This window comes from Myxocyprinus asiaticus, chromosome 45 (assembly GCF_019703515.2).
Source record: "Myxocyprinus asiaticus isolate MX2 ecotype Aquarium Trade chromosome 45, UBuf_Myxa_2, whole genome shotgun sequence".
NCBI classification, from domain to species: Eukaryota; Metazoa; Chordata; class Actinopteri; order Cypriniformes; family Catostomidae; genus Myxocyprinus; species Myxocyprinus asiaticus.
Genome location: NC_059388.1, coordinates 15,093,654 through 15,121,514, shown reverse-complemented (window position 1 = coordinate 15,121,514; position 27,861 = coordinate 15,093,654). Strand labels below are relative to the sequence as shown.

General features: G+C 39.0%; 1 protein-coding gene across 1 annotated transcript; it reads right to left on the bottom strand.

The window, feature by feature from the left end:
* LOC127435046 (plexin-C1-like) lies at positions 1–24,419 on the bottom strand. Its single transcript, XM_051688181.1, has 31 exons — positions 23,391–24,419; positions 23,124–23,249; positions 22,576–22,710; positions 22,217–22,317; positions 21,959–22,067; positions 21,701–21,860; positions 21,481–21,592; positions 21,285–21,378; positions 21,026–21,064; positions 20,435–20,568; positions 20,145–20,324; positions 19,194–19,302; positions 18,901–19,071; positions 18,620–18,781; positions 18,305–18,410; positions 18,116–18,217; positions 15,978–16,081; positions 15,815–15,856; positions 15,572–15,696; positions 12,511–12,709; positions 10,211–10,357; positions 6,348–6,516; positions 5,955–6,055; positions 5,163–5,238; positions 4,045–4,079; positions 3,454–3,543; positions 2,377–2,540; positions 2,053–2,203; positions 1,611–1,751; positions 1,425–1,499; positions 1–143 (listed from the first exon to the last, which is right to left on the bottom strand). Exons 1-31 carry the CDS (start codon positions 24,285–24,287, stop codon positions 39–41), a joined length of 4,461 nt encoding a protein of 1,486 aa, XP_051544141.1. The 5' UTR covers positions 24,288–24,419; the 3' UTR covers positions 1–38.
* Between the last annotated feature and the right edge of the window lie 3,442 nt (positions 24,420–27,861).

The following is a 27,861-nucleotide window of genomic DNA, read 5'->3' as shown; positions in this document are numbered from 1 at the left end:
GTGGAGATGAAAGTTTGAAAGGCAGTATCAGAAGAATTTCAGCTCCAAGCACTTCTCTTCATGTTGTCAAAAAGCTTCATCACTTTGTGCATTTCCTCTTTCAAACTGGTGGGTGCGTCTGTCTGCTCCAGCTTCTGAGAAATCTGTATTGACAAGAGTAAGAGGAAGAGTCAAGTGGTTATGAAACATACACAGACCTAATAAAATGCAGTTATACATGTATAATTCTTTCTGCCATTCTCGTGTACTTTGGTACTGTAGACCTCAATCCCACAACATGCTATCCCACCTCAACATAATATACAATCAAAGGGAATACACTGTATCAGTTCTCTTTCATAACAGGTTTTGAATCATCCTAAACTGAAAACAGGATGTAGGAAAGAGGTTTCCTGTCACGTTTCATTAAAGTGGCAAAATAGGTTTCATTAATAGAATTACTGTGGCTTTAATGTGCCTGAAAATTACACAAAAGTGAAAAAAATAAAAAAGCTTCATATTAATGTTTTAATTACAAACAATATACATATACACAGATCAGCCACAACATAACAATCACCTGTCTAATATTGTGTAGGTCCCCATCGTGCCACCAAAACAGCGCCAACCCACATCTCAGAATAGCATTCTGAGATACCGTTCTTCTCACTACAATTGTATAGAGTGGTTATCTGAGTTACCGTGGACTTTGTCAGTTCAAACCAGTCTGGCCATTCTCTGTTGACCTCTCTCATCAACAAGGCGTTTCTATCCACAGAACTGCCGCTCACTGGATGTTTTTTGTTTTTGGCACCATTCAGAGTAAATTCTAGAGACTGTTGTGCATGAAAATCCCTGGAGATCAGCAGTTACAGAAACACTCAAACCAGCCCATCTGGCACAAACAATCATCCATGCGATTATCTAATCAGCCAATCGTGTGGCAGTAGTGCAGTTTATAAAATCATGCAGATATGGGTCAGGAGCTTCAGTTAATGTTCACATCAACCATCAGAATGGGGGAAAAAATGTGAGCTCAATGATTTGGACAGTGGCATGATTGTTGGTGCCAGACGGGCTGATTTGAGTATTTCTGAAACTGCTGATCTCCTGGGATTTTCACACACAACAGTCTCTTGAATTTACACCGAATGGTGCCAAAAACCAAAAATTATCCAGTGAACAGCAGTTCTGTGGATGTAAACGATTTGTTGATGATAGAGGTCAAAGGAGAATGGCCAGACTGGTTCGAATTGCGAGATATAATCTCAGAATGCTATTCTGAGATGCGGGTTGGTGCTGTTTTGGTGGCACGAGGGGGACCTACACAATATTAGGCAGGTGGTTTTAATGTTGTGGCTGATCGGTGTATATTAAAAATGCCATAGTGTTGGTCCTCTGGGTGACAAATTCAGGGGAGTGTTGATGACACACATTATTCCTACCTCACTGACATAGCGGGCCAGGTATGTGTAGAGTTCGCGCAGGGCAGCACATTCATTAAACTCATTTTCATGTTTCTAATGAAAGAAAGGGAAATTCCATTTTCTTTTGTATCTCCATCTATATGCATCACCGTCAGTCACTTAAGATGTTACATTATTATATAGAGATATTGGCATAAATTGTACCTTTGACTCTTCCTGAAGAAACATCTTGAACTCTTCATTACTAATAGAGGGCGTGTCCTTCATTATCTTGTAGTACATCTTCACTTCCAGTTTGTACTTAGGAATGTCTTTGGCATAGAGTAGCTTATTAGTTGGCGAATGCTGTATGGGAGAGAGAGAAAGTGAGTTTTTCCTCAACCCTTATGTTGTTCCAAACCACTGTCTTTCTTCCATGGAACACAAAAGTAGATGTTTGGTAGAATGTTCAGTTTCAGTCACCATTCACTTTCATTGCATCCTTTTTCCATTCAATAAATGTTAACAGTGACTGAGGCTGACATCATGTCAAACATCTTCTTTTGTGTTCCACGGAAGAAAGAAAGTAAAACCGGTTTGGAATGACATAGCAGTGAGTAAATGATGGCAGATTTAAATTTTTGGGTGAACAAGTTTAAATGGTTACCTTGTCCAGGTTTTGCTCGACAAGCGAGAAAGAGTCCATGAAGGCCTGAGCAATGACAGAGAGACAGCCGTCTAGGTGAGGCGTCTTTTCCATGTCACTGAACACAAAGTCAGGGTTCTTCAAGATGTTCACCCAGAAACGAAGTGGAAGGCTAGTAGGGAAGACCATGAGACAAAAAATTATACAATCAAGTATCCAGCTCACCTTTTCCAACTAGTTTAAATTTGATTCTTTCTGAATTTGAAATTCAGCATTTCAGTTCATGCATGTACATTTAAAGGTGTTATTTGTTTTATTGTGGGACATTTGATTTGTATTAAGCACCTGTTTGTCTTCCAGATGTGAACGACATCTGGATCTGAGATTTTTTTTCTTTCTGCTTGTGCATCCAGGAAGTCAAAAAAATACTTGACAGCCAGTGGGCCTCTGTTGTTGGGCAATCCCCAGATATTCTTGAAAAGATTCTCCACAAAAGAATGGACTGCCACCTGTGGACACATAGATATCAAATATCTCATGAGACAGCTGATTTTCAAATGCCAATCAATGTTTTTAAAAGAGGGTAGTAGTAACGATGGATGAAATAAAGGATGGGTGGATGGACAGATGATGATGGATAGGTGGATAAGTGGATAGGCAGTTAGAAAGACGGATGGACGGCTGGTGGATGGATGGATAGAATGATGAATAGGTGGATAGGTGGACAGATAGACAGATGGACAGATGGTGGATGGATGGATGGGTAGAACAATGGGTAGGTAGATACAGACAGATGAATGGATGGATGGACAGATGATGGATAGATGGATGGCTAGAACAATGGATAGGTGGATGCACAGATGGACAGAACAATGGATGGATGGATGGATGGACAGAACAATGGATAGGTGGATGGGTGGATAGATGGATGGTATAGATAGATAGATGGATAGATAGATAGATAGATAGATGGATACATGGATGGGTGAATGGATGGACGGACGGATGGTTACAAAAATGGATAGGTGGACAGATGGACAGATAGACGGATGGACGGATGCTGGATGGGTTGGTGGGTAGAATGATGGATAGGTGGATTGATAGATGGATGAATAGATGGACTGAAGGATGGTCAAAGGATGGATGGAGGGACGGATGGTGGATGGATGGACAAATGGTGGATTGATGGATGGATGGATAGAACGATGGATAGGTGGATAGATAGACAGATGGATGGGTGGATAGATAGATGGATGGATGGAGAATGGATGGATGGACGGATGGAGGATGGATGGATGGACGGATGGATGGACAGACAGACAGACAGACAGACAGACAGATAGATAGATAGATAGATACATTGATAGATAGATAGATACGTAGATAGATAGTTGCTTCTGTTAACAGTGCCGTAATTTATACCTTGGTGGACAGCAGTTTGGTGAGGTACATCTCTTTGAATTTCACCTCTTTTCTCTCTGGATGTTTGCTTAGATCTATATCTGGATCAACCTAGTTAAACCAAAAAATCCAGGTTATTATGTCTATACATTTGAATTGTCCATCCTATTAACACTAAGACATCATTACAGTTATTTAACAACAATTGTTTCTTTTGTGTGCTTAATGTTGAGAGAGTGTCTAAATGTCAAAGTTACTGTGTTTTCATTGTAAGAAAATTAGGAATGATTAGTGTATCTTTGAACAATGTTAACTGCACTGTGATTCTAATACAGTTAACAGTTTTATGAGACACTTCCTTTCATTTGGACAGGAAGAAAATATGGCAAAACTGAAAGCATCACACACCCACACACACATCAGTAGTGTAAATGCAATGGCAACCTGAAATAATGCCATAACAAATGCACCTTCAACCAACATTGACTCGTGAATGAAAACACAGCGCAGTCATTACTGGATAAATTCTTAGTGGGCCACCCTCAACATGTCAAAGCGAAGTGGCCAATCGCAAAATGTGTCAACACAATGTATTAGTGCATGGTTACTCACCAGATGGAAGTATTTGGTAGAGAAGTTTTCATCATCTGTGAAAAGCATCCCAACAAAAAGTCAATAAAAGGACTGAAATGGCAATCAATTTCCATAGCAACAGGGAACTGATTATGTGATATAAATGTGAAAATATATATGACAATCTGCTTTCCCTTGCAAGTAGGTTGAATTATTGTGTATATCTGTGGTTTGAGTGAGCACATCTTATACCCACTTTGAACACCAAAACCTGCAGATGCACTCAGATAAATAAACATACACACATGCACGTATTCATACACAAATTTTAAAGCTTGGAACTTAAATGACATTTAACACATGTAATAATTATTGTAGGACTTAATGAATAACAGATCATAAGGTACTGTAATTTAATATAGAAATGTCATTAAACCTTGATTCATTTACATGTATATTCATATTTGCACAACATGCACAACAACTGCTGATATGTTAAGCAATTTAAAATGTTCATTAATGAATTCTCTATGAAAGACACTATAGAGTGCAACCAAAACTTAAGCTCTCTTTATGTGTATGCATGTGAAAATGTGAGAAGATATAAATGGTAACTCTGACAGATGTAGGACGTTGCATAAAGACACAGATACACCACCACTTCCTTAATACAGTGCAAAGAATTCATCCTCTTACTTCAGTGCATGACAATATGCAAAGAGAAAAATTTGACCTAGTACAGAACTTGAAACTTGACAGCCAGTTACCACTATGCATTGTCCTTTTATGGAAAAAGCAGGTGCCTCAGCGTTAATGAACAATAGTATTTTGATAAATTAACATAAACCAAGATTAATACATAGCATTAAAAAAAATAATTGTTCATTGTTATTATATGCTGCTTAATCCATTAACTAATGAATAGACCTTTATTGTAAATTGTTACTCCTTTAGTTTTAGGAGGTTGCATTCAAAATACACTTAGCTCATGAATAAATGGCATGACACTTCTGATGTCGCCTGAGCATTTGAACTTGAAATAGGGATAGTTTTTAAGTGCTTAGAAAAGGACGAAACTGCTTAGAGCTACACAGGCTTTCTGTCTGTTATAATTGTGGACGTGACATTGCTTTAGTTGACATAGGGCTGAGACTCACCCTTTACACTGTTCTGTGACATGAGTGGGGCTTGCACTCTTTTTGTGATAACTTTAATGCACGCTCCATCAGCCACCTGGAATGGAAAATATGTTCAAAAGTCTTTATTCACATAATACAGTAAAAAAAAAAGAAAAAAAAAAGAGCTATTTAACCACTGTGCTGCTGTAGTCTGAGAATGTATTATTGGCTCTCAAGGGTTTAGCATAATCTGGGTTTATTTGGCCTTGTGATACAAGCATTGCGAGTCAAAGGTCAATCTCAAATACACGATTAAAACAAACAGCTATCCTTGAAAGCATAATTTCTTTTTAAGGGTGCACTCAGTAATTTTTTCCTCATTAAAAATGTTGAACTCCTAAAGATGTTAATTGAAAATTTTGCAATATAGTTAGGACATCATGAGCACTCACATTAAAATGAAGAATCCAGTCATACCAGTAACCTTATGAAAGCTATTTTATTCTACATGGAGAGGGTCCACACATGGGGGCTGTCATGTTAGAATCACATGACCAGCCGAACACTACTCGCTTAATCACAGTAACCGTCCTGTTATTTGACATTTTCACTTATTGATTAAAGTAATCATGGCTGAACATGAATACTAAATTTCTACAATGGCATTTAAAACTATTGATTTTAAATGATGCAGCATCCAAGTTCAACATGACACAAAGACAAAAGTTACTGAGTGCACCTTTAAACAAGATATTTCATTTATTTAATTTCATTCTGTTTTAATGGAAGTGGATAAATGAATCAGGAAGTGTCTTGTTCCTATCCACTCACCTGATAATGTCTCAGAGTGTTCAACATGGTAACATGTCCCCGAACCTCTGAGCTCTCATCAACTTCCTGTAGCATGACAAAATGTCCTGCCTTCTCAAATTCTTTGAGAGCAAATAAAAAAACAGAATATGAAACAGGAATTAGTTCTGAGGACATTAGGACTGGCAACCTGAAACTGTTAACAATGGATGTGATCAGTAGAGGCACGTACACGTGAAAAGCTAAAATGATTTTATCAACATTGAATCCTAACATTCAGCCATTAAAGTATTCAGATCTATAAACTTAAAGAAATAGAAAAACTCAGCATATAATAATTTCTTTTTTTGATTACATGTATTTGAAATATTATCAAAATCAACTTTGAAGACTGAAACCAGGGATCTGACTAACCAATTTCAATGTCCCTGAACTGTCGTGTGTAGGGGAAACCAAATTTGCGCTGGAAGGTCTGTAAGATTTTCTCCTTGACCTGGTGTATGGTGTCACAGGTCAGTGCATTGACCTCTAAGTGTTCGCTGACCTCTCCATCAGTCCCCACAGCAAAAAACACCTTCAGTTTCTGCAGGAGAATCAGAGGTGAAGTAAGGAGAATATAATTAAAAGGATAGTTGAAAATGAAAATTCTCTCATCATTTACTCACCCTCATCCCATCCCAAATGTGTGACTTTCTTTCTTCTGCAGAACACAAATGAAGATTTTAAGAAGAATATTTCAGCTCTCTAGGTTCATCCAATGCAAGTCAACAGGGTCCAAACCTTTGAAGCTGAAAAGCACATAAAGGCAGCATAAAAGTAATCCACATGACTCCAGTGGTTAAATCCATGTCTTCAGAAGTGATATGATAGATGCAGGTGAGAAACAGATACATTTTTAAGTCCTTTTTTTAAATGATAAATCTCTACTTTCAAACAGTTCCCGAAAGCACTCTTCTCTCCTAAGAGTTGTTATTTTGTTTTTGGTAAAAAAACACCTACTTGTCAGGGAGGAGAATTTATAGTAAAAAAGGACTTTAAAATTGATCTGTTTCTCACCCACACTTATCATATCGCTTCTGACGACATGGATTTAACCACTGGAGTCGAATGGATTACTTTTATGCTGCCTTTATATGCTTTTTTTAAGCTTCAACATTTTGGAATCTGTTGACTTGCATATTATGGACCTACAGAGTTGAGATATTCTTCCAAAAATCTCTGTTTGCGTTCTGCAGAAGAAAGAAAGTCATATACATCTCGGATGGCATGAGGGTGAGTAAATAATGAGAAAATGTTCATTTTGGGGTGAACATAACCTTTAACATAATTTAATGTCTACAGAAGAATCACTCACTACAATGTAGCACTAAGAAGTGACTCTTACAATGCTAGCAGAAAAGGAAACAATTTAGGGAACTAGCATTCAAAGATTAGAAAAAATTATAGGACACGAAATCATATTAATTCGCAACTCTAATATTTTACACTCTTAGGTGGGCACCGCATCCTGTTCTGTCCTCCATCCTTGACTCCATTAAAAGCTGAAGTGAGACCGCTTAGATAACAAACTTTCTAATAAGCTCTTTGAGCTCTTTCATTTCCACAATTCGCAACACTGATATTTTAGACAGACCAACTAATCGTTTGCCTGTAAGTTATATCATGTATAAAGGCACTTTTATAACTTATGAATCAACTATTATGACAGATGTTTTTGTTGAATGTCTATCTACTTCAGGATTACAAAAATCACCAGGGAAATACTATTTTTTTCTGTCAAACAAAGAACCCGATTGTTGCATTTTTAATAGCAAGTGAAAAAAACATCACAGCAGTTTAAAGAGGGAAATGCTGTTTCAACCTAAAATAAGTGTATCAGAATGGCTGTTTTTTGCATGGAACAGTAAAAAATAAACTGGTGCATAATATTCTCAGCTACAATGTTGTTTTTTCCACTGTAATTTCCAAATTTAAGGGTCAAATAATTTAATTTCAAACTGCGAGTTAGACCATGTTGTTTATCATAACAATGATGATGCATTTTTGATGGCACAAACACATTCCTTTTGACAAAAGCAGTTACTTATCACTTATACATGTTTGGCAATACTATCCTACAATGTGCAGTTTAGTGAAAGGAAGGTTTGCAATACCGATATTCTTTGCAGACAGTAGAAGACTACAACAGTCACATCGGTTTTGCCGGTGAATTTTTTTTTTAGAAAATGGCCTGTAACATGATTCTGTTTGCACACTTTATAAGTCTTTCCTCTTTTCTTATTTACGCAAGACGGAGGACTGTTTATCAGCAGAAAAAAATGCTAAACCGAACCACAGGCAATGTGAGAATCACAGCTAAAAATTAATCAGTTCTTTTTAAGAGAAAAAGTCAAAAGTTCCATGTATGGGTGGCCCTACATAAGCAATGAATAAAAAAATAAAAGATACACTTGTTGAACAGCAACAACATTCGGAAAATGAGGTTCAAACCGCTTGTGCAGAAAGGCTTGTGAAACAAAGAATAAAGGAAGATACAGGACGTCTTCTGTGGTGCAAAGATGGGCATACTGATTACAGATAAAGCAGAAGTTTTTGAGCAGTTAATTTAAGAGGCTTAAAATGTACTATGCTTGTGAGAAACGTATCAAAACTGAAGGAGACTGAAAAAATAGTCTTTACGAGAACACAAATACAAAAACATTAAAGGGATAGTTCACCTAAAAAGGAAAATTCTCTCATCATTTACTCACCCTCATGCCATCCCACATGTGTATAACTTTCTTTCTTCTGCAGAACACAAAGATTTTTAGAAGAATATTTAAGCTCTGTAGGTCCATACAATGCAAGTGAATGGTGATCAAAACTTTGAAGCTCCAAAAGGCACATAAATGCAGCATAAAAGTAATCCATACAACTCCAGTGTTTGGGAAACAGATCGATATATAAGTTAGTTTTTACCATAAATTCTCCTCCCTGCCCAGTAGGTGGCGATATGTACGAAGAATGCGAAAGTGAAAGTGGAGATTTATAGTAAAAAAGGACTTAAATATTAATCTGTTTCACACCCACACCTATCATATCACTTCTGTAGATATGGATTTAACCACTGGAGTTTTATGAATTATGTTTATGCTGCTTTTATGTACATTTTGGAGCTTCAACATTTTGGTCACCATTCACTTGCATTGTATGGACCTACAGAGCTGAAATATTCTTCTAAAAATCTTTGTTTGTGTTCAGCAGAAGAAAGAAAGTCACACATCTAAGATGGCATGAAATGATGAGAGAATTTTCATTTTTGGGTGAACTATCCCTTTAGGAATTTCACTAAGAATGACTTGTGACATTGGGGGCCTGGGTAGCTCAGCGAGTAAAGACGCTGACTACCACCCCTGGAGTCGTGAGTTTGAATCCAGGGCATGCTGAGTGAATCCAGCCAGGTCTCCTAAGCAACCAAATTGGCCCGGTTGCAAGGAAGGGTAGAGTCACATGGGGTAACCTCCTTGTGGTTGCTATAATGTGGTTCTCGCTCTCGGTGGGGCGTGTGGTGAGTTGTGAGTGGATGCCGCGGAGAATAGCGTGAAGCCTCCACATGCGCCATGTCTCCGTGGTAATGCGCTCAACAAGCCACGTGATAAGATGCGTGGATTGACGGTCTCAGACGTGGAGGCAACTGAGATTCGTCCTCCACCACCCAGATTGCGGCGAGTCACTACACCACCACGAGGACTTAGGGAATTGGGAATTGGACATTCCAAATTGGGGAGAAAAGGGGAGAAAATAAAAATAATTTCATTGTATTTGATCATCATTTGATGTATTACCACTGCCATGATCAGTAGACAATGTTCACAACATCACTTTTGTGGACATTGACACATTACATTGACAATCACCGAATTTAAATATGCCTGTTCCAGCACTATTCCAATGCAAATAATACCTGGTAAAATTTACTGTGGGTGGTTCGTGAATAAGATGCAGGTTTTTGCAGTTGACAAAAAGTTTAGTCAATTCACCCCTGAATAACAGACAAAAACCTGATATTTTCTGATAGAGAAAGAGATATGGTATCCAAAATATACTTTTTTTGTTAAATATTTATGATCCTTAGAATACTGCACATATATCATTCTAGGAGAGGGGGTTTTATTTGCTGTTTTTCAATATAAAGTAGAATTTTGAAAATGTCAGTGTGGCTTACACATTGAAAAAATATGGTGTTTTTTGTTGAAGTGCATGCCTTATTGCATAAAAGTGAAAGAGGAAATACTAACCAGGGTCTCAAAGTCTTGTGCTTGGCAGAGAAGCCAGTCTTCACTAAGTGTGTAAAGAGCTTTTTCTGTCACTGAGTCCACAGGCCCTTTAGAGATCTGTTGAGTCAGAGCTGACACTAGCAGGAACAGAGGCTGCCCTACTGCTTCCTACAGGACAAAACAAACACAACTTAAGTTAACAAAAGTGAGGCTTGTTTTTTTGTACTCTTAAAGGGAAAGTTAACCCAAAAATTCAAGATCTGTCATCATTTACTCACCCTCATATTGTTCCAAACCCTTATGACTTGACAAAAAAAGTATCATAAAAGTAGTGCATAAACCTATATTCCATAAGTCTTCTGAAGCCATATATCTTTGTGTGAGGAATAGACAAAATTGAAGTTATTTACTCAAAATCATTCTCTTCACTGTAGCTCTAAAATCTCAAATCTTGAGTTCATGTATATTAAAATATGGCAAGTCAAGATGCAAAACACTAGGTAAAACACCAGTGATGCCAATCACGACATCTAAGTTTGCAATAAACAAATTTAGATATACGAATGAGATTAATTCAGACTATAACAGTTTGTGCAGCACATTTCAACATAGATTGTTTTGTGAAGATTTAATATATGTGTATGAGTGCAAATGAGATTTGAATTTTGGTCCTCACACGAGGCTATTGTATAACTTCAGAAGACTTGGAGTATAGTGCACAAGATGAATGGTGCTTTTTTGTCGTTTTTGGATCTAGACAGCTTCAGTTCCCATTCACTTTTATCGTATGGGAAAGAACATTCTTCAAAATATCTCTTTTTGAGTTCCACAGAAGAAAGACACTGACCACACTTAAGAAAATGGTTTATTCCGGACCCCCTCTAGATTGTATAGGTTGGGTCTTAAAGACACACCCACCTGCTGGCGGTGCCAAACAGAAGACCGGGACATAATACATGTATTTTGGGGATGTTTAAAGATCCAAGAAATTTGGTTGAGGGTTTAGAACTTAATGAGTGAGGTGTTGAACACTGAACTTTCATTTAGCCCCAGACACTGTATCCTGGGTGATGGGATGACTCTGGACATTGGGGACAGTTATTTAAAAAGTTGGGTCATGATTGGTAAAAAAATCATCCTCAGGGGATGGAAGTCGGCTGGGGCACCCTCATTTAGGGAATGGTGTGGGGAGATGGGTGAGGTGGTGGCATTTGAGAAGATGTTTTTTAGAAGGCTCGGGAAATGGGATTTGTTTGTCAAGAAGTGGGGGGGGGTGTTATTTGGCTTTTTTGGATGTTCTCAGGGAATGGCTGTGGAGAGGGATTTGTAGTTTAGTTGGGTATGTGTTTTATTGATTTTGTTTGAATGTATATCTTGTTTTTTTATGTATTTTTTCTATTTATTTTATTTTGATGATTTAATTGTTGGTGACCACAGTACTGCATGTTTGGGGGGTGGGGGGGGTGGATGATAATGTTAATCATTGATTCCATTTTTTATGTTGTGTTTGTATGTTTTATTTTTGGAATCCATAAAATTGTTAATAAAAAAAAAAGAAAAAAGAAATGGTTTATTCCAGGGTTTTTGCAGAAAGAGGCGCTCTGAAACATCATGTAAACGAGAACATCCATTTCCTTACACCATTTAAGGAATTAAGAGAAAGCGGTTTAACACACCTAGGTTTCTCCCGGAGAACGCTGCTTAACCAGGTTATTGAAGATTGCACATGTATGTGAAACAGTGAGTACAGTGGGATAAACACACTATAAACTTTACTTTTACATTTACACTCAACACTGTTAAATATCGACAGTCCATCATGTTGCTTATTTGCGCTCATACATTGTGGGAATCATGGAGCGCAATTCCGCTGCATATTGCGATGTAAAGTTTAGGAAACAAACACAGCAACAACTCTGGAACATCTAGAAATAAATGCAAAGCAACAGAGAATAAAACAGTGAAGTATTCCTCGGATGTCATGTTTAATATTTACACAAGCGTCGTGGGGAAATTACGTTGCTGTGGAGAAAGCTGCTTACTGACTGAGCTGCATGTATACAGGAGTAAAGAGTACACCACTTATCCAGTGCATGTAAACGGGAACACTGCTTTCTTGCAATATGCCGTTTTCTAGCAATAAGCTGCTCCTGGTGTCCATTTAAACGTAGTCAGGGTCATACGGGTTTAGAACGACAAGAGGGTGATAAAATTATGACAAAATATTCCTTTTTGGGTGAGCTATACCTTAAATAATAGTGCCTTAATAAAACTGGGGGATAGATAAACATATTCCTATTTAAGAAGATGGACAGACACACCCTGAGGTAGCCATAGAGACAGATGGACATCCAGTTGGTGAGGAGCTTCTCCACAATGGACTCTGTGCGACGCAGCAGAAGTTTGGGATTTGCATTGCTGGACTGGTCCATCAGACTCTGCAGAAGGTCCTCCATTACCTCTGTGAGGTAAAGAAGGTCTCCATGCAGAGCGACAGTCAACAGAGATGCCACTGTACATCTAAGAGAGAGAGAGAGAGAGAGAGTGTGTGTGAGAGAGAGAGAGAGAGAGAGGAACGGAAAGAGAGACATAAAGAGAAAGGAACTGAAAAAGTTGAGGCAATAAAGGGTAAGAGAGAGCGCATTACACATACAGTATATGCATGTTTCTATGTGGGGGCATTTTAAAGACTCCATGAAATTCCTTGAGGAGCAAGTTTTCAATGATCTTAATGCATTTTAAATTGTAGGTTTTCTAAAAGCTGTGTGATTAGAATAATTTCAGGATCCTTCCTTGTCTCGAAATTCACAAGTATATAAGCATTAGGACAGAGAGTGTTGTTATATCACCCAGTCCTTGTTAACATATTTTCTATTGAAACAGGAAGTTAGGGTGGGACATAAATCAAAGGAATCGTTACATTTTTAAAATAGCCAATAGCCTTACTCGGCCACATGGCAATGATTTGCTACTGGTTAGACATTAGGTGCAAAATCCTCATTCTAAACAGCATTTTGTTGGACAAAATGAGTATGAGTGGAAGATGAGTCACGATTACGTGTGGTCCGTTTTCTCAGAAGAGAAGTAATGTTAAATGTGTTCATCTGTTACAGTAAGTTACTGTAGTTATTTACAGTAATTTTGTTAAAGTTAATTTTAGTCAAATAGGAGTACACTAGCATTTCGATGGCCTCAAAGGTAACAGACGTGCACCAAAAGCCACAAAATTTCAAGATCTTTTGTAATTTCTGGGGTCTTTAAGAGGAAGAGTAGATATAGTACTTGGACATTTGTAAATTCAGATCAATACAAAATCTAAAAGAGTCAGATCAATACAAAATCTATTTTTAAAGGCTAAAAACATGACTCAAAATTTCAATAAAAATTTATTTTGTTCACACCACTAAATGCGAGTGACAAAAAGGCACCATTTAAAATAACCATCAAAGCCTTTTATGACATTATGCATATGTCAGGTGTATTCTGTTGATTCATGTCTTTTATTTTGAAATTCTAGTTCCTGTTTCATGTCATGTGTTCCTGTTTCCCTAGTCATGTGATTTCTGTTTTCCCTCCATGTTCATGTGTCATGTTTTCATTGGTTTATTGTTTAATTAGCTTGTTATCAGTTCTGTTTGTTCATTGGTTTATGTTCTCCCATGTCTTGTATTTAAGCCCTCATGTTTGCATTGTCTATTTGTGGAGTATTGAATGTTATCGGATGTGTTGGTCAAGCCATGGTCAAGCCATGGTCAAGCCATGGTCAAGCCATGGTCAAGCCATGGTCAAGCCATGGTCAAGCCATAGTCAAGCCAAGTCTAGTCAGGTTATAGTCCAGTTTCATGTTTGTAGTCAGGGTTATTGGTTTTCACGGTCTCTAAATAAACTGCACTTGGGTTCTTCAGCTTTACGTCCTCGTCATCGTCATCATTGTCAGCAGTTCCAGCCAACATACGTTACAGCATACCTCAGTGCCCACATGACAGGGACCTCCCCATCCCATACCATAGTAGGATAAATTATGTATCAATCATAAAACGAATCAGCTGACTGCTGAGACTTATTGTAAATAAATAGACGATTACAAAAATATATATATGGTTTGTCTATTATTTCCATGCAGTCTCTGGTATTTGTATATGATTATTGACAGTTCTGTAGCTGTACACCTGCTATCACCTTCACATAATCTGCTTTCTGCCTCATTACATGATTGGAATCCACATGAGATTTTTTTTTGGGGGGGGGGGATTTTTCCCCTTTTTTCTCCCAATTTGGAATGCCCAATTCCCAATGTGCTTTTAAGTCCTCGTGGTCGCATAGTGATTCGCCTCAGTCTGGGTGGCGGAGGACGAATCCCAGTTGCCTCTGCGTCTGAGACAGTCAACCCGCGCATCTTATCACGTGGCCTGTTGAGCGCGTTGCCACGGAGACATAGCGCGTGTGGAGGCTTCACGCCATCCACTCTCAATTCACCATGCGCCCCACCGAAAACAAACCACATTATAGCGACCACGAGGAGGTTACCCCATGTGACTCTACCCTCCCTAGCAACCGGGCCAATTTGGTTGCTTACGAGACCTGGCTGGAGTCACTCAGCACGCCCTGGGATTCGAACTAACGAACTAGCGAACTCCAGGGGTGGTAGCCAGCGTATTTTACACTGAATAAAAGTCCTAAAAGCTCTTATATATCCTGAGCACCGCAGCAGAGCCCACTGCACCACAGCTCGGACTCCACATGAGATTATTAAAATACACTGCTATAACAACTAAATTATGATTGAAAGTAAAATATATGCACAAGATAATGTTTATTTGATAATGTTTACTATTCTGTCTTTAGGTGCTAATGCTAACGGCTAATGCTATTTGCGGCCAGAATCACAAGACATGGTCTTGGAAAATGATTCATATAACTAAGAGTTTTAAAGTTATCATCCTCAAATTTGAAATAGAACATTATCAGACACGTGGTTTCGCTCCATTATGTTTCTATCCATCAACATGGTCATTGTCATACATTATTTCATATAAATATTTATGGAAAGAAAAATAGCTTTTCACTTTACAATAAATGTGAGCTGTTCTAACAAATTTGTTTCATGACTTTATTGATTTTTACTTTTTAACAACAATCTTCCAAGTGTCTCCTTTCAAAAGAGACCAAAATTATGCCTGTAATACAATGTGGGGATTAACTACAGCTATTGAATTTTGAGTATGTCCTTTTAGGCTTGTGCTCAAAACAAGGGGAAGCATGTTAACAGTTGATCAACGAAGCTGAGAATGTTTTTCGCTGCAGTGTGTGTGTGTGTGCGTGTGCATACGTGCGTGCATGCGTGTGTGTGTGTGTGTGTGTGTGTGTAGTCTCATTACTCACTTGTCTTTAATGCTGAAGTTCTTCTGTTCCTCTAATGCATGCACAAAACAAGTGAGAAACTGCTTATCTCTGACCAGCACAGCAAATGCCTTACATTTCTCATCAACAGTGGCCTGCTCAGAGTCCTGACAACAAAAAAACATTTCCATAGATTAAGCTTTACTAAAACATTTAATGTTTTACCGTCTAATCAGCTGATACTTCTTATACATACTGTATTACTAAATATATTGTAGCACTCACCTGGCCAATGTCTTTGATCATTTGTGCTGCCAGAGTGCCGGCCTAGAGAACACAAGTAATGAAGTATAAAACAGACAGCAAACAAACATAGATAGATCTAAAAGAGTACATATAGTATACGGTATGTGTCTCATAAAATACATTTCAGGGAAAGTCCATTAACCTCAGGAAAGAAAATTTTTGAAGCAAAGTGCTTATAATCTAGGAAAGGTATTGCCCCAACGTTGTCGATCAGGTCTGATTTTTCTGTTTGCAAATCAACAAAGCCTGCCAAAACAAAGAAATAAAAAAGTAAATCACAGCAAGATAGGTAAAGTTCGTCAAGACAAACTTTGATGTTGGCTTGACAAAGCCTTGTCTGTTGATTTAAAAAAAACACAGTTTGAGTGATACATACTGTAGACAGACAGACAGATACATGTATACATGTATATATATATATATATATATATATATATATATATATATATATATATATATATATAGATAGATAGATAGATAGATAGACAACAATAAAACAGTTCAGCAACAATAAAAACACACAACGTTTCGATCTTCTATTGGTCACACGTCCTCTGGTCATGCTGATTCGCAGTGCAGTGGTATGCAGCATCGTACAAAATGTCTTCACATGAGCTTTCGTTTTATTGTCCTGCATTTGGAAGCATTTGAATGGGAGTGAGTGGAGAACGAAGTGTAGTGTGACCATGGAATTTTGGGAATTTTTTAATGTCCGCTGTACTAAAACTATAATTCCGATCAGTTGGAAAAGTCAAAGAAGCTCGAGTCAGAACAGACTAAAGTAAAGGTCTATGCCAAGTTTGGTGGATGTAGCTTACTGCAAAAGCTCTAGGACAAGTTACAGTCAGACATTTTTGCCTTGGTTTAGGGATTTTGAAAAAACCCACAACCAACTCAGTAGAATAACAGTATGTTGGCTTTGTCAAGAACATATGCTTATGTTCATGTGTAGATACAGTACATGATCATGGGTGTGTATATATAGAGCAATGGGTGTGAAAGCATGTAGGAATTTTTCATTTATAAAAGTAACTAGATATTTAGACTTTATGAAGATAGATGGTCCATGATGCTACGATGTTGTGGGTGGCTGCCAGGGCATTGCTATGTGGTTACTAGAGCACTGCTAGCCATTTTTAAGGTGTTTTGGGTGATTGCTTCCTGGCCCAAGCCAAAAGAGGTTACCCCGAAGTCGATATATACTTAACTGTAGAATACAATTTCAGAATATTATATACCCGTAATATTCTGGTCCCTAAATATGGATGTGGCCCCTCCTGCAATGTCAGTCTACTGTCAGCTGACTGTCAGCAAAATTCTTAAGTCTCAAAGTTTAACACGTAGGTTTGGGGTTAGTGTAAGGAATAGTAACAGTGATGCTTGCCTTAGCAAAGTGCTACTAATAACAGTAAAGAAGTGTGATGGCTTGACACAAGCATTTAAGCCTCGTGTTGTGTTCGTTTGTGCTAACACCTTTTGTGCTCCCAGTCAAAAACCAATAAGATTAGTTATTACATCTCTCATATTGCATATATTATCCCAACATATTGCATTAGATCTTTTTGTCTACTACTTTATAGTAATTATGCCTGGTATTGTACTTCTTTTTTGTACATATTTTAAAAAATAATAATAATAATTTATTGATAGAAGGATTCATTGAACTGAGATTATACCTGGCTAGTCGGGGGCACTTCCTGAAGAAAAAATTTAAATAATAAATTATGTAATAAATTAATAACCACTTAAATTAATACCAATTAATACCATCCTACCAATTCTTAAATAATGCTTTTTAATTTGCTGATAAATTAGATCTGTTTTGTTCTCATAATTTGCAAATTTTTTATCACAACAATTATATTCAAAGTTGTTAAAAACATAAAAAAATATGAGCTAGCTAGGGGCCTGGGTAGCTCAGTGAGTAAAGACACTGACTACCACCCTTGGAGTCACGAGTTTGAATCCAGGGTGTGCTGAGTGACTCCAGCCAAGTCTCCTAAGCAACCAAATTGGCCCGGTTGCTAGGGAGGGTAGAGTAACATGACATATGTTAACTTACAGCAGACTATCCAGATTCAAACGAGCCCAAACACAATATATTTTGATAAGTAGATCTTAAAATATTCCTCAAAGAATGTACATGGACATTTAGATACCATATGTGAACAAAGTCAAAACATTTTATTCCAACTGGATTAAGTAAAAAGAAAATTTGTAAAAATTAAAAAAAATAAAATAAAATTAATGTCACAACATAAGGGTTAAATGGTGACCGACCTTGTCGAATATCCCTTCTGATGTTGCTCTCCAGCATTTCCAGCTGCTTGTTCATTCTCTTATTCATTTTTATCTGACTCTTACGGTGAACGACAAATCCAACTAGATAGAAAAATGCATACACATAAACACAGTTGAGCCCCTGCAGGCCTAACAGAAAACATATGATGTAAATCTGAAATGACTCACCTACAGTGCCCAAAATGATGAGCAGAATCAATGCAACAAAGATGTATAAATGCTTTACACCACTTTGGGTTATCTCAAGTTTTTTTGTGAACACACCAACGTGTATCTGGAAATTATAGTAACAGAGGATTGAGCCTTTCAATTTAAAAAGGGAAGTAGTAGAAGTAAAGGTATGTAACTAACCAGCTTTTGTTTTTAAAATGTGATCTTTTGACCATCATGATCATCATACAGTATGATCACATTGAATTAATAAGAAATTTTGCATTAAGCAATGCATTTTTGTGTTTTCCTTGACAAGCAATACAGACTTACAGTGAGTGAGTCAACATTGAGGATTTTTCCAGATTCTCGTTTAATCTTACAAATAATGGCATTGGACTCAATCCTCTCCATAACACATTTATATGGCTGATCTTTCTGTAGACAAGTCACATTCACCTCACTCTCACTCAAATTCAACTTATCTGTCTTTTTCTGAAAGAGAGAGAGAGAATGTGAGAGAGGCTCTGCCAAGTCGATATCACTACTAATTGAGGTTACAGCCTTTGTGTGTACGAGGCTAGGGTTTGCTTGTCTACAGAGTCACTGTTTACCTGAATGGTCACTACTAGATAGTCAGACACCTCCGAGGTGGTGAATCCAGTGAACTCTGGATCAGGCAGGTAGGAGAAATTACCAACACATTCAACAACGGAGTTCCCAACTTTCATAGACAAATTAACCACACCATTGTAATCATAAGTGTGGGAGAAAAACCACACATCCTGAGAAAAAGAGAGAATGAAATCATGTGACATGTATGAAGATGTAAGCTGCAAATACAATAAATTATGCTTTCAAGAGTAATAATGACATGTCTTTCAAGAGTAATAATGACATGTCTTACCCCTGAGCTTGTGTTGTGGTGTGTTATAAGCTCTTTTTTGGGGGGATGCATGAAGATTGATTCCACAACCTCCATATTGACCACCTGCACACGAATCATCCGTCCACCACTGATGGACACATACATTATACAGTTAAACCCAGTTTCAGTCGATCAAAAGCAAGTTTCACAATTAGGGAAACAGATGGTGAAACTCAGTAATGCATGCTTTTAAACACTAATAAAGTAAATTTTTAATCCTTTAATGACCCCCACTCAGTTTTTGACATATAACACACAAAATGACACATTCCTGCTATTAAGAGAAGTGAAACCAGCCAAATGTATTGAAAGCTGCCTGGCTGCCAGGAAGCAGGTTTCCTTTACCAAATCTGCAACAGTTCAAGCAAACCACATAGCAAAGATTTGTGGATTGAGCCACCATCCCATGTCATATGTCAGGACGATGTCAGAGGAACATGCACAAAATTACCTAATTGTAGTTCCCCCTTCTCCTTTCATTTCTTTCTGTCTGTTACATGTGGGGACTTTTTTCCATCTGTGCTTACAGTATCTCTGCAAATGATTACTTTGCAAATTTACATTTCCATATTAACAGCATTCTTGCAAATTTGATGACTAACATGGTCTGTACACCAACATCTGGAGTGGTGGTAGTGTAGTGGACTAAAGCACTGAACTGATAAGTGGAAGGTTGTTGGTTCAATCCCCACAGCCACCACCATTGTATCCTTGAGCAAGGCACTTAACTCCAGGTTGCTCCAGGGGGATTGTCCCTGAAATAAGGGCACTGTAATTTGCTTTGGATAAAAGTGTCTGCCAAATGTGTAAATGTAAATGTAACTTCACTATGGCTTTCTGTATGGAAAAGCTGTGAAGTAGAGGACATCTGACCTGACAGCAGGTGGAAGCTAATCTCATAATAGTCTACAATGGTCTTGTGTGCCATACCTGTTCCAGGTGACTTTGGGCTGTATTCCTGTGCAGCTGGGCTGGGAACTATAAGTGATGATGCTGTTACCATGACAACGGCCATCAGGAGTTACAGCACACACTTTCACTGTTTCTTTAGTTTCACTAGGAGGAACGTTGAACCTTAGAGTGTCACTGGAGCGTTCAAACACTGGAGCCCTGAAGGGACACATTCATGCACAGATATACAGTATATGTTTATATAGTACCAGTATATACATTATACATACTGTACACAGATTGGCAAAGTCACACACACAAAGCCTTACTCTTTTGGAATGCAGTCCAGATCCCCTTGAATATGGATTTTGGTGACAGATTCCAGGTTACTTCCTCTTAGTAAAACTCTGTTTCTGCCATGAAAAGAAACCTTGTTGGGTTCTAGAGAGATAATCTCTGGCTCCTATTGGAGACAAATGGTGTGCTTAATTGTTGATCAAACATTTCATTAAATGGCACACAGAGCAATTGTGTTATAAGAACTTGCTTAAAGTCTTCATTCACTCATAATTCTGAAATGAGACAGCCAAGTTTTGCCCTCAAAGAATCATATTGTGTTTACATGTAGAGACGATGAAACAGCTTTTTCATCAATAAAATAAATACTTTATTGAGTCTCTGACATATAAACCCCAAAGACATTTATAAAGTATGCGCATTATGCAATATTATTGTGACAGAACGTTTGTTGAAGATATGATATACAAGAAAACATCTGAAAATTTTAGGAGAAAGTTGTTCCTCAAAAGTGAAACAAAATCCTCAGACTCTTTCAAAGTGCTATTCATTTGAAAAGGAAACACTCTGTAAATAAAGTCCATATTCTGTTATGTGGGGCATATATACACTATGAAACTCACTTTATAGTCCGTCCCAGAGTGTAAATCTTTACATGCATCCTAAAGAGTGAAAGAGAGATAACTTTAAATGCTTCATTTACTTTCCTTTTCAGCCAATACATTGACATGTCAGCTGTTATCAATACTGCATTAATATCATATTGACTCTTTATAACAGTTTCTAGATGTTTTGTAACAAAGTACAAAAAATTAAGATAAATAATCAAGTAGTAACTTCATATAATTGTCCATGTTGAAAAGAAAATTTTACACGTCTTACCTGTACTTGTAACTGTGGTCCAGGTTCATGTGTCCAGTCACATTGCTGGAGAGAAGAGGACCAGTGACACCCAGCTGAGATGCACTGCACACACCTGCATTAATTCAGTGTTACAATGTGACTGAAATAATCTCTCAAATAAGAACTCAATATAGTCTTTTAAATGGTTTTAGGTTCATGATGTGCATTTTCTCACTGTGTATAAGAAACATTTGATGACTTTTCTGTGATACTGGAGCAGTTCCTCAGCGTCAACATCTCTGTGATCTTCTGATCTCCAATAGTTACTGCTGCTGAGACTGTTAAACCTGAACAGATTAACAAAACATGCTTGTGATTACAAACAACCATATTATGACTACATAAAGCCACCTAATGACAGAAGATAGGCTTAGCTCCACTGATGGAAAACCAACCTCTGGTAGACAGCAGCTGGTCAGAAAAGCTACAAGAACAGTTTGGGAAAACTGCAGCGGGATCAGACCTGTCACACACATTCACACTTCCTACGGTGAAGGCACATGAGAAGATGAGACTTCCAGTGCTTTTCAGACTCAAGGCAAGATGTAGAGAAATCTGTGTAAGAGCAGACAGTGGTTGGTGAAGAGTAATCTTGGAAATATTGTCAAAATCATGAAGGTTTCCAAGCCAATACTTCTAAAAATGCTATTTACATTTCTGGAAGATTTCTCTGCCACCTGAAAATAAAGTAGTTGTCTCTGAAAAGAGTCATTTGGGATGGACACCCATGAAAATTCTGAGCATTCATCTTTGGTAGAACATCTAGATGAAAACACAAAAAAACAGCATCAACTAATAAATCAGTCAGAGCTATTTAGAGCCAATGAGCTAGTCCAGACCAGAACTGCTTGCACTGCTCATTGTGTCTCTATGTATTAATGAATCTAGATGCAATGAAGTGGAAGCCTGACCTGTGTGAGTTCACACACCAGCCACAGAGAGGATCCAGAGAAGCTCTGCAGTCTTTGAGAGTGTTATATTTAACACACTGAGCCACAGACACTCTTCTGATCTACATGTTATCCATAAACAGACAGAACCAAATATCATGATTCATCTGTCACAGGACCAGTAAAACATTTGATATACACTCTAAATTAGCAATGTCTGTGTTCTGGCATAAAAAATGTGTCATCCTTTAACAAACTGAAGCACTAATACATTTTGGATGGAATTACTCAAATAAATATATTGTAAAACAAAACTGGCTATAGTTGCATAATGCTTAGGCTACATATGGTGATATTTTATCTTCAGTTTTAAAACTCACCTGATTCTTCAAAGCTATGTAGACATGTTTGGAATCTACTGGATCAAAGTGCATTCTGGGAAACACTGATCGTTCATCATCAGATTTGTATAGCACCATTGGACAGCCTGCTTTGAATGTCTCACCCAACACAAGCTAGAAATACAAACAGCATTATGATCCAATAGTTTGAATATTATGAATGATGACTGTGGTATTTTAAATTCAATGCTAAACATGGAACGGTTTAGGGCAGAGAGAGTGATGATGCAATAACATAACCTGCTTATGATATGTTAGTTTCTGAAGGGAGGAAGTATTTACAATAAAGAAAGCATATACACATTGTTTTTTAATCATAGTGGGGACTTTTCAACTTCTATTTTATTTAATCCTGAGCTAATGACATTTTCTATCCCTATCCCTAACACAAAACTTTCTGCTTTTCAACAATGTCATTAAGAGATTATTTAGTATGTTTATTAAGGCTGGTCCCCACAAGATGATTTCATGATTTGCTATCCTTGTGGGAACCACTGGAGATAGGAGAGAGAGATGATGATGCAGACCTTTATCAGCTGGCCATCTTTGGTTCCTATAAACAGCACAATCCAGGATTCAGATCTAACTGCTGCTACTGATGTCATCCAGCTGTACTTGAAAACCACAGCACGCGGCTGAAGTTTAACACCACTCTGCAAAGCAAAAAAAAATGTAGGTAATGTGGTTTTAGGGAAATGTGTGTCTTTTTTTTTTCTAGCTTTACTTAAGCGAGTCGCTGAGCTATAATCGGATTTAAAAAATGGATATTGATACAATATCGTACTAGTTCCGACCTCAGAAAGACACATCTCACTGTTGTGGCAGAAACCCTTCACTTTTCCTTCAACATGACTGATGTCGTATAAAGCCAGCGCTGTGTTCTCTGGATCACGTTCATTTTGCGCACTGAAGACACCTGCCCAGATAACGGACTTGCCTGAAGGAATAATGGTGGAGGCGAGAAGAACTGGACGAACTTTATCATCACAGCATTCAATAGTTGCACCTTTGAGGTCCTTGAAAATATCTGTTTTTCTTCCTATAGAGTTATTCAGCCTCAACACATGAACTTTCCTCTCGGTCTCAGTCTCTGTGTTGAGAAACAAGTACGAGAGATTGCGCGAAGATACCTGGAAGCCGTCAACAAACTCAACATGCGTTCTGGTGGTCTTAATGAAGGAGTCTGATAATTCATCTATTTGGGAGAAAATGCCACCTTTGCCAGAGTTCAAAGTGTCCCTCAAGGTAGCAATAGAATTTCTTTTCTTTCTCGCAATCAAAAGGTAAGTTCCCATCGGGTTAACCTGAGGATTAATATCAACTATGAATGCTACAGATGTCTCATTCCGCTGAGGACCAACCGATACACCTTCCCAGTAAATACGGTTTGTGATATCATTTATATCAAGAACTTCACAATATTCGCTGTTAGATGTTCCACACGTAACCAAAGTACCGTTCGCGTCAAAGGGCACCAGAATGGTCACTGTATTGGGGTGTGTGGCATTAGTGATGTCTTTACTCTTCTCCACAAACAGATCGTGTCTCATCTGATGAAGTCGACGGTCGGTAAGAACGTACAACTTACGGTTTCCAACCACAAAGTCCTTGACGTCTCCATCAAAGTCGTGCGCATCTTGGCAGATGCAATATTTTAAAAGTACAAGTATTCCAAATAGGTATCCTCTCATCTTGTATATCTGAGTAACCCCACAAAGCAGATGATTTGATGGGCCTCGTCCCCAGAAAACCGACACAAATGCGCTCAGATGCGTCTACAGGCTCAGTGGATGAAGTGAAAGCAGCGGGCTGACAGATGCGAGATGACTTCCGCGCATCACATATAAATCTGGAGCCCTGATTGCGACATTTTGATCATTTGTTTTTTTATACCATCTTTTTAAATGCTTCCTATTAAACTTTCAACTGTCTAAGTTGCCAGCACAAAAGAAAATACGAAGTAGGAACAAGTAGAGCAACGAATGCGTTCTCTTAAACGAACTTTACCGACAACATACTTCAGATTACTTAAAATTTCTGCGAAGTTGTAGTTCTTTGGTTACTGCTGCGCCCTTGCGGTGATAAATACATGCTGCAGCTTCTTCAATGTTGAGTAGAACCTCACAATGGCCATAACACACTCTTAAACCGTTAACAACTTAACTTTATTGACATCCACTGAACTTGACTTCACTTACAAGACTGACAACTCCACCTCTGGCCTCTGCTTACAACACAGCCAACTCCAAATTACATCAAAATATATATATATATAAAAACAAAAAAAATTGGGGCGGAGATGGTTCGACCTCTAAAAAACTAAACTGTGCCCAAGACAAAAAATGACCAAGTTGGCAATTGGAGAGGGGTGGGCAATGGGGTGGCCAGGCTTCGGTCCATGGTTGCCATGGCCAACCCTGGCCAACCCCTAGCACCGCTACTGACCGATACCGATTTTAACAAAAACCTTTAGGTTGATAACAATACCAATATTTTGCCAATTACCTTATTTTGTCATCAGATCACTGTTTTACTTTTAGGAATGCTTACAAAAATACAAAGAGGTACAAAAGATTATTTACTGTTCTAAAACCTGTTTGCACTTCTGTTCGTGCAAGGCAATAATGCAATTTCAATGTTAATTCAATCAATCAAGCTGCATTAATGGATTTTTTTTTCTCTCCCCAATTTGGAATGCCCAATTCCCAATGCGCTCTAAGTCCTTGTGGTGGTGTAGTGACTCACCTCAATCCGGGTGGTGGAGGACAAATCTCAATTGCCTCTGTGTCTGAGACCGTCAATCTGCGTATCTTATCACATGGCTTGTTGAGCGCATTACCGCAGAGACGTAGCGCATGTGGAGGCTTCACGCTATTCTCTGCGGTAATGCATTCAACAAGCCACGCACAACTCACCACGTGCCCCACTGAGAGCGAGAACCACACATTATAGCGACCACCAGAAGGTTACTCCATGTGACTCTACCCTCCCTAGCAACCGGGCCAATTTGGATTTGAACTCACAACTCCAGGGGTAGTAGTCAGCATCTTTACTCACTGAGCTACACAGGCCCCCTGCATTAATGGATATTAAACCAATGTCTCAGAAGTCAAAGTCTGCTGGTATAAAATGTTTTGGATGGTTTCCCTAGTTTATGCATTAAAGCATGTACAGTATATGCAGTTTTAGCAACAATAACATTACAATAATAAATATATGTGCAAGCAGCAATGATGGGCCCAAGCACTACGGCGCCATTGCCACCTGGTGGCTCTAGGAAAACAAAGAATGGTGGGCGCATGCATTTGAGAGGGTAAATATAAGAGGACTATTTCAAAGTCACACAAAGTGTCACACTTCCTGTTGTCAGTTGGTGGCGCTACAACCATGATCCACAATAGCCACATCAATGCGATTAGCTGACATGACCAAACATACTGCTCAAATTTGATCTAAATCTGTCAATGCACACAGAAGATATGAGACATTTACTATTTCCCTTTTTTCTGCATAAATGTATTGCCTTGCCATGGCTACACCATTCGATATATCAAAAATATGTTCACAATTTAGCATCTTCAATGTCTTGGCATAATGTTGTCTAAATGTGGTGACAGTCTCATGAATCCCCTAGGAGGAGTATATAAAAGTTCAGAGACTGCAATATTCAAAAATCCAAAATGGACGACTTCCTTTTGGGCGGACCTAATGACTATAATTATGAAAGTTGTCTGGCTTGACGAGAAATATAAATGTACCAATTTTGGTGAATGTAGGTGAAAATGGGGGTGCTACAGAGGCCGTCTTTCACACCCATTTTAAACCTGTTAACTGTCACTGGCCAACAGGTGGGCCGTTTGGGTGTGGCTATAAAAAAAACACTTTGTTTTATATCACAAACTTCATCAATGTTCACATACTTGGTATCAAATTAAAGCTTACAAACTCAACTTTCATCTTTTGTAGTCTATTTTGCAATTAGAACATTACAGTGAAAAACATATTTTAAAATGTTAAAAGAGTGCTGTGGCAATGGGGCCGTGGTCATGCATCTCTCCGGAGAGAGAGAAAGCGGTAAGGGCGCTTGCACCTGAGCTAGATTATGTCTAACACCTATCTCTAATTACAGTGAGCACAGGGAGAGCGGCATAAAAGAGCCACAACGCCAGCAGATGAGAGAGAGAGCCTGGGTCCCCAAAATTATTACTGTGAAGCTAATTATTATTGTGACACTGAAAAGATTATTATTGTGAAGCTGAGAATTTACTATTGTGAAGTTGAAGAATTTATTACTGTGAAGCTGAGATCAGTGTGGTCATTAAAAAGCCTTATCTGTGTGTGGAGCAACCTGCCTCCCGTGTCCTCCTTAACGACTGTCCCTACACTGGTGCCGAAACCCGGGAGCAATTCTTGGTTGAAGATGGACAGAAGTCTCCCCGTAGAGTCCTCCCAGTTGGCTGAGATCCTCCAATCCCTCGCTGGCCTACATCAGAACCACCAGCAAACCCTGCTTGAGCTCTGGCAAGACCAAGATCGCCGGTTTGTGGAGCTCCTACGGGCTCAAGCAGAGGACCAGCAGATGATCCGGAGCCTTCTCAGCCAGGAGGCGTCCCCAGCCGCGACCCCGGACACCCACACGCCGTTGCCCCCGCCTGTGTTACAGAAGATGGGGACGGCGGACGATCCCGAAGCGTTCCTGGATCTGTTTGCGCGCACCGCCGAGATCTGGGGCTGGCCGCTTGGCCAGTGGGTGGCCCAACTTATTCCGCTGTTGTCCGGGGAAGCCCAGCTCGCGGCTCAACAACTGCCGGCGACGAGCCTCCTGGCTTATGGTGACCTGAAAAAGCCATCTTGCAATGGGTTGGTCGGAGTCCGGAAGAGAATCGTCAACTCTTCCGAAGCCTGAAGCTGGAGAAGTCCGACCGCCCATTTGCCTTCACCCAACGGCTCCGCGACGCCTGCCGGAGATGGCTGCTAGCCAGGGACTGTGGCGTCGAAGGGATCATCGACCAGGTGGTACTGGAACAGTTAATACATCGACTGCCAAAAGGGACGGCGGAGTGGGTCCAGTGCCAATGCCCGGCGTCGCTGGAGGAAGCTGTCTGGCTTGCGGAGGGCCACATGGCGGCGATCCCGAGGGCAGAAGAGCCCTCCTACACTCTCTCCCCTCCCCCTCCCCTCTCTCCTCTCATTCTGCTCTCTCCCCAGGGCCCGTTCCTGCCCCACGCAGGCGAGGAGGATTTCAGCCATCGAGACCAGCTCCCT